Source organism: Meleagris gallopavo, chromosome 1 (genome assembly GCF_000146605.3).
Source record: "Meleagris gallopavo isolate NT-WF06-2002-E0010 breed Aviagen turkey brand Nicholas breeding stock chromosome 1, Turkey_5.1, whole genome shotgun sequence".
Taxonomy (NCBI): domain Eukaryota; kingdom Metazoa; phylum Chordata; class Aves; order Galliformes; family Phasianidae; genus Meleagris; species Meleagris gallopavo.
In genome coordinates, this window is record NC_015011.2 from 180,252,963 (window position 1) to 180,261,234 (window position 8,272).

Sequence of the window (8,272 nt, forward strand, 5' to 3'; positions counted from 1 at the left end):
GGGAGAAAAAGGACAAGGAAAAGAGGAAAAGAAAAAGAAAAAAGAAGAAAAAGAAAAAGAAAAAGAAGATTTATTATTCTAACACATATGTAAGTTAGAAGCCAAAGCCTCTCTTTATGTGTATGAATACAAGTCAGTTGCAGCAGGGAAAGTGAAAAGCAAATCCGATCTTAAATGCTTTGATTTACTGCTGATCTAAACATTTGAGCATAATGTCCTTTGTGGTGCTGGCAAACAAAAGCCCGGCTGTGCTCCCAGCTCTGCGCCATCTCATCTCGCTGTCGCTGCTACTCTCCTGCAGCTCGTCGGTTCTGTATCTCCCTGTAACTTTGGTGAGAGATGTCACCAGTGGCAGTGAACAACTCCTGGTCCACAGGGATGTGAGCAAGGGGCAGAGAAGGACTTTAAGAAGGGTCCACAGCTCATCCCTGTGCTGCTGGAGCTGCTCAGCCTCCTCTGCTTCCGCCCATGGGAGCACGACTGGATGAGGAGCACAACGCGGCCTCATCGACTCACACTGACATTTCATGAGCAGCAGTGAAAGGACTGAATACATAAAAGCAAGCTGGCTCCGAGTCCTTGATTTATACTGTTTTCTCAGGGCCTTTTTGCCAAGCAGCAAGCGCATCGTGCCAATTGCTGTTACAGAAAAGCTTTCTTTGATAGGTAGCATGAATGGACGTTGCCCAGTTTATGTTAAACAAAGTCCCTCCCCACGGCACAGAGGGGCTGGCAGGGGATAAGGGAGAGAGAAAAGGTTGGTCTTTGTTGGACTGTTGTTGTTGTTGGTTTTGGGGTTGTTTTTTTTTAGACTGGACTATGAAAGCACATTTGGTGGAGCCTGCATTATCTGTGCAAAAACACAACAGATGAATTCTATTAATGGATATAACATGTGGCTGGGTTCAAGTTAGAGTGTCATTTGAATATAGAAGTCAAAGCCAATTTATTGTAACATATTTTTCTTTTCAAAATATTTTAAGAAAGACAAAAAAGTTTGCGCAACAACTTGGCAAGCAGGTCTGTTGAGAGGAGGTAGTTTCTATCTTGCAGCTAACATAAGGGCTGAAAAACGTGGCAGTGCTGAACAATCCCGGATTCCTTCTGGAACCAAAGGAAAGTGTGCGGGATATAATTGTGTAAGAGCCCAATAAATTTTCAAGGGTGGGTTTGTAACACTGCCCTGGGGGCTGCAGGTGGCTCCAGAAGAAAGTCACAGTTTTTATTTCATTAAAAGACATCAAAAACTTGTATCCAGCTAGCTCTGCACTCGTGTAGCCCCATCTAAAAGCCACAGAATTATTTTAAAATAGAAATAACTCCAACAATCATTCTGTTTCTTCCATGCCAGATGGTATAAAGATAAGTTGGATTAGTTTGCAGTATGCATGTTACTGTGTGTGAGAGGGTGCTTTTGTGTGCCGAGCAAAAGCTAAGATGAGGAAATGAGCTTTCAAAGTGATTGCCATCGGTGCCCTGTGCTCTGCAGGGCGTTGAAGGCAGCCCGGCCCATCCTTCTTTCACTGTTGTTTGGCCCTTCTTTCCCCGGATGCCATGGGAGGTCGTGGTCATGGAGCAGGGCTTCACCCTGGGACTACACCTCAGGACTGAGAAGTGCCACTCCATGGGGCATCACGCTGCCCTTGCCATGGATTTGCCCCACTGCTGTGTCAAAACACGCTGCTGGATATCAAGTCATACAGAATTCACCAGCTGGTTCCTATGGTGAATCGCAACAGAACAGAGTCAGAAAACTGATGTTTCTCATAACAGTTGTGACCTCTTCAGTCCTGTTTTCTTGCAGCTAAGGAGCACCTGACTATCGAGTGATCCAACATGGGCTGAATATTTTTGTGGGCTAACACATTTTTGTGTGCTGATTGAGAAAGTCCTTTTCCACATTTGGTGAAGATCCAAGTAGCAAATACTGGTGGAGCAAGTAGACGGAAAACATATTTCTGTCAACAGAAACCACGGTTAAAAGAAAATGAGCAACATATTCTCATCCCATGTCTGTTTTCATCCTGAATATACAGTCTGGACTTCCGAAGTACCTTGCTCATTGAGATGACCTTTTGTCAACCCTTCCACATAAAATCACAGAATCACAGAATCCTCAGAGTTGGAAGGGACCTTTCAAGGTCATCTAGTCCAACTCCCCTCCAATGAACAGGGATATGCACAGCTAAAACAGGTTGCCCAGGGCCTGATCCACATGAAGCTGCCCATGTGTCGAATATAAGGGAAAAACTTCTCTGAAAGAATGGTTGGGCAATGGAACAGGCTGCCCAAGGATGGTGGAGTCACCATCCCTGGAGGTGTTCAAGAAGGGTGGAGTACTTGGGGACATGGTTTAGAGGGTAATACTAGTGGCAAGTGGACAATTGGACTAGATGATCTTAGAGATCTTTTCCAACCTTAATGATGCTATGACTCTATGATATGGGGAAGAGGAAGCATACTGAGATTCATGGAAAAGACCGGGGAGATCCTAAAGCCCCCTTACAGGTCCAATCCACTACATATTTGTTTTATTAAGGAAGTCAATAAGTTCTAAGCCTATTTGTTTAATCTAGTGCTAATTGAGACAATCCGCAATCTCAGAGGCCGTTCTTGTGAGGGAGGTGAAAGGACAAAGGAAAATACCATCACTCATCCCACTACAAAGTTGCAGCTTGTGACTTCTGTATTTTCTAACAGTAAATATCAGTTGTAGCAATGAGTCTTCTCCAGCAATGAGTCTCTAAACAATTCTTGCTGCTGCTCACCAGGTGGTAGGAACCAGCAGATGAAGAGTTTGTTCCCTTGTGGTCAAACAGGCTGCCATGCAGCCCAATGGAAGTTTCCTGAAAGGTCTGCAGGACAGCTCAGTTACTTCTGTTAATGTTTCCCAGGCTCCTGGTACAACATCAAGGTTTTCCACTGGAACCACCTGGCAAGTTTTCATAGTCTTCCATGAGCGATAAAGTTACCCCATCCCTTACTTATTTTGTCAAAGCTTTGTATCAATCACTTGTACTGAGAGCCTGTGGACTGTCCCCTGCACTTGAGCAAATTGCATAAAAGGGATTCTTTCATTTTCTTGTTGCTTCTTATTATTTTCATCCTTCATGAGCCATTTTTTTCTGTTTCAGGATCAACATTCTGTGGTAGGTCAGGGAGCTGGCCCCACTCCAAACTCCAGTTCTTGCTCAAATCCAAACACTGGAAGTGGCTACATGAACTCATCCCAGCAATCAATGTTGAATCAGCAACTGATGGAAAAGAAGCAGGCTCTGCAACGGCAAATGATGGAGCAAAAACAACTCCTCCTACAGCAGCAGATGTTGGCAGAAGCTGTAAGCTTTCCAGTTCCTTATTTTAAGGGGAAAAGATTTTTATGGAAATAATAGAAAAGAAAGCTAAGACAGAGAAGAAAGTACCCAAGACTGAGGTCTTTTGGGCAAAGCCTAGGCCTTCTAGAGTGTACCTCATATTTCTCAGCACTTCAGTATGCCCTTTCAAAATGACTCAGTTTATATGAAACAACTGAAGTATCAAAGCTACTGTAGCTTTGTTATAAGAACTAAGGATATGCTTAATCCCAGGCATATGAATATTTTCAGTGATTTTCCCTGTAAGATAAGCTAAGGTGCACTGCTGCACTACCTTGACTCTAGAGAAAATCTGACTTCCAGGCTTGGCAAACTAGGCAGCATGGTATAAAGGGCCTACGTGTAAGCAGGGATTGGGTACACTGACAGTAGTGTTCAAAACAAATCTGTGTGCTTGCCTGGGATTGCCCATGAATTCTTCTTTCTCCATTTTTCTCTGTACATTTCCAGATAATTGTAGCCAGTTCTTCTCTCTCCCTTGTTAACTGAAGCAAGGGAGATATATGTGGTATTGATGGAAGTGACAGACCCCAGAAGCCACTAGTTTTGTTCTGCTAAAGCAGCATTGCCATTGATACCACATCCAACCTGCTGAAGGTGCTGGACGAGCATGGCCAATGCAAAGGGGCATCCCAGCTGCCCCAGGTCAGGGTGATACCAGAACCCCACTCTATGGCTTACGTACCTCAGGAGAGCCTACAGGGCGCACCCATTCATGTTGGCATGGCATTTTGAATCCAAAATTTTCCCTTCTATATAAAAACAAATTCAGAAAAACTGGCGTGTTTAGTGAATGCCACGGAAGAGCACAGAAATGGAAAAACATCCATAGCTTGCTGTGGGTATTTTACAAAAAAAAAAAAAAAAATCCATATTTTTATAGATGTCTCTTTGTTTACAAACGTGTGAATGTTCTAAAAATACAAACTAAAAAGACATGAGTTTGAAATTCAATTGTCATTTCATTGTCCTGTAAAGGAAATAACTGTTAGCTTTTTAATTTATGCAGAAGAGAACTGAAGTGTCCACTCAGATCTGTGCTGCAGTTTTCTGAATTTTTATCGGAACAAAAAGTTAATTGCTGACATAGTTCTTCTGAAAAATAAGTAAAAGCTAAACAGAAATTAAAATAACTCTACAGAATGAGATTTTTGATCAGCTTTCATTTGTTTTGTATTGTGGACATGGCAATACGCACAAGGCCTAGCTGCATTTTTTGCTGGAATTGCCTGCAGGTTAACTCGCCTTTTTCTTACAAGGCTGACTGGCATACTGAAATGAGCTTTATAAATCTCACTTTTAGAATGCATTAAGAAAATGCCTAAATACTACAAGAAAGGCTTTTCTCCCAGCATTTCTGAGTGCCTCTTACAGCAGAAAAAAAAGGATTTGTCATGAGAAAGTCAACTTGTGTGCTGTTTCAGGTAGAAGAGCCCTGACTAAATCTGACTGGCTTCAGACACACACCAGGCCTGGTCCTCTCATACAGTGATGAGCTGGTTTGCTGTCTGAGCAGATCCAAGCTCCTTAAGACAAATTTGCAACTGGGCCACTGGATGCCCTTGGTCACTGCCCAGAAATGGCTTTTCCCTTCATGCCCAGTGGAGAGCACAGGGAGCCTTTTATATGATTTCCCATACTTTTTGGATGAAAATTGACATGGATTAGCCAGCCTCAAGCCTGCAAGTACGAAGCTCAGGTGCATTGGTGAGCATGTTGTGGAGAAGAGAGACCTGCCAGTAGGACTGACTCCATGTACACCAGCAATGACTTACTCAAGACTAAGGTGGTCAAAGCCACATTTTCATGCCACGAAGCCACATATCTCAGAATCATAAAGTTGTTAAAGTTGGAAAGGACCTCTGGGTCCATGTGGCCCAACCCCTGCTCCAGCAGGGACACCCAGAGCAGGGTGCCCAGGGTCACATCCAGGCAGCTTTGGGAGATCTCCAAGGAGGAAATCCCATAGCCTCTGGGCAGCCTGTGTCACTTCTCCGTCACGTACAGCACAGAGATGCTTCTGGTGGTCCGAGGGAACCTCCTGTGTTCCAGTTTGTGCCCATTGCCTCCTGTCCTGGCACTGGGCACCACTGACAAGATTCTGTCTCCATCCCCTTTGCACCCACTCCTCAGGTACTTATGGACATTAATGAGATCCCCTTGAGCCTCCTCATCTCCAGTCTGAACGGTCCCAACTCTCTCAGCTTCTCCTCACAGGAGACGTACTCCAGTTCCTTCACCATCTTGGTGGCCCCCTGTTGGTGGCCAGTAAGTCCATGTGTGTCTTTACTGAGGAGCCCAGAGTTGGATACAGTGCTCCAAGCCTCACCAAGAAGTTGCAGGGCAGGAACACTCTGGAGACGCCAAATAACAGAATCAGTGTCCAGTAACAGGTCAGCTTCACTGTGTGTTGATGCTGATGAGAGATTTGCAGCTGACTCCAGCATCTGCACTTAGCAAGTCTTTATGAGGACAAGGCAATTAGATTTCAATTCAAGGACATGGATTTCTATCTTCCTTTCACTAGATATGTGTCCCTTCAGGACCAAAATAAAAAAGCTGCCCTACTACATTGTTTTTTCAGCTTTCTTTCCTCACTCTCCTTTCCCCAGTGCTTGCAGTCCTAGAGTAAGTAAGACAGTGTCATGTACATGTACAGGGAAACACAGGGCAGTGGTGAGTGGTATCAACAACCATCCCACTACAGTCTTTGCAAAGCCTTGGCCACATCTCCTGATTGTATCTATGATGAGAAGAAACAGGAGGGGGACAAAGCAATGGATCTTGTTTATTTTTGTGGCAACTCCTCCAGTGTAGGAGGAATGAAGGAGATAGATAGGACAAAGCATGTCTAATGGCAAGCTGAAATCCTCTCTGCCAGTAGTGCACATTCACCCAGGTCAGCATGGGTGAAATGTGCTGAGAAATGTTGACAAAGCCAAGGGGCAGGTGTGGACCTTGCAGGTCTACACCCTTCTTGCTAAATTAACAAAATTCTACTCTCATCCTCTAGGAGAAAATCACTCCACAAGATCAGCTGAACAGACACTTGACACGACCACCACCGGATTATAAAGACCAAAGAAGGAATGTGGTCAACATGCAACAAGCAAACCAGTATCCTGGTAAGTGTCCATGTACTAAAAGAAATTTTTTCCTCCAGAAAAGCCAGGGATGCGCTGATAACAAGGGCCTGATTTTTTGGGTACCTCTCCCTTCAGCACTGCTTGGAGAAAACATGCACTGAAATACCTGATACAGAGGTGTCTTCATGAATGTGCAGCCTTGCTCTGTCCAGAAATCTCTCTTCTGGTACTTCTTGCTTCAGAGATTGAGACTAGAAACATTTTTCCCTTCAAACAGAAGCTTATTTACAACATAAAAAGACTCTTACACTGATTCTTGAGTATTACATATGATGCTACCATGGGCACCAGAGCTGCCATTTGAGCTTTTAGTCCATTTTTTATATGCCTCAGTGCTTTACTACAACAGCATTTCAACAAATCAGCCTAGCAGTGCGATAAAAGTCCCAGTGTTCAGCTGCAACTGCCTAGAGTAGACAAGTTCTTTGTTTCAGATCCTGAGCCTTCTCCTCCTTGGAGAGCCTGGGTTGGGAACACAGAACTGCTGGGCTTCCATGCCATTTGTATCACTGGTTGGCTGTGGGCTGCTAAGGAAAAGGTGCTGTGGAGAGAGAGGAGGTCGGAGGGAGTGCAGCAGGTAGGATCAAGGATGTTCTTTATCCTGCAGTGTTTGCGCATTTAAGTATAAAGCAATCATTACCTTCCAGTGATCTCTGTATGCAATACACTGAGAAGAAAAAAAAACAAAAAGATGTTTTAGTTTTTTTCCTTAACTGTTGGCTCTGCAAATTCAGTAGAGATATCACAGAATCACAGAATTGTAGGTGTTGGAAGGGACTTCCAGAGATCATTGAGTCCAACCCCCTGCAAAGCAGGCACCCTACAGCAGGCTGCACAGGTAGGTGTCCATGAGGGTCTTGAATATCTCCAGAGAAGGAGAATCCATAACCTCCCTGGGCAGAATCCACAACTTCTCTGGGCAGATATGAGCCTTTCATCCCTACCTATCCTTTGTAGCAGAACTTCTTCTGAACGCAGAACTTTCTCCATCTTTAATGGATTCCCAAGTGCAGCTCCTTTGCCACCCTCTGCCCAAGCTGCTGACACAACACCAACATGGAGATGTTCATGCACTGCTTTGCTGTTTGCAAGTCTCAGCAGTGCCAAACTTGCTGCATTCTACAACCTGCTGCTTTTTAACAAGTGAGCATTTCCTGTCTTCAGTAACTTTGCACAAGCATCACTGGTGCCCACGGCGGGGGCAGTGCCACAGGGCCCTCTTTGCTGGCTGGGTACTTCCTGTGCTGTTACAACAAATGCTTTGACTATGCTGGCAGCTTTGTTAAGGAATCCTGTGTGTTGCTTAAAGACTCATTCCTGGAATCAAATAATTGACTGAGATTCTTGGCTTACACTTGTAAACAACACATCTCTAGCCTGAAAGAGAACATGGAAATGGCTGCAGCCACGTCTGCGAAAGGCTCCAAAACAAGTAGGTCGCCATTGTTATGTGGTTCTCTTTGTTTGAAATCTGATGGACTCCTTGCCAGGCCTTGTGGCATTTGGAGACGCACCTCCTGGGTTTGCAACATATGAGATTGGCAGCACTTGCCCATACAAATCTCCCCACTGAGGAACACCAGGGAGGAGAGCAACATTTTGGGTGAGCCTGGGAGAAAGGGCTGTGGTAGGAGTTCACCACACAGCTACCAGATGGAGTGGTTAGGAAACTTTTGCATAAGGCAGCAACACAGGGAATCTGTTCCCTGTTTTTCTGGGAAGAGCTTTGCTCAGGTCAGGGAGAAAAAAAAA

The 8,272-nt window shown here is 44.6% G+C and overlaps 1 protein-coding gene across 1 annotated transcript in view; it reads left to right on the forward strand.

The window, feature by feature from the left end:
- Positions 1–8,272, forward strand: part of MAML2 (mastermind like transcriptional coactivator 2) — a 69,171-nt gene that overhangs the window by 53,242 nt on the left and 7,657 nt on the right. The window contains exons 3-4 of the mRNA XM_031552225.1: positions 3,135–3,338; positions 6,388–6,499. Coding sequence (XP_031408085.1) covers positions 3,135–3,338; positions 6,388–6,499 — 316 coding nt within the window. The remainder of the gene's footprint in view (positions 1–3,134; positions 3,339–6,387; positions 6,500–8,272) is intronic.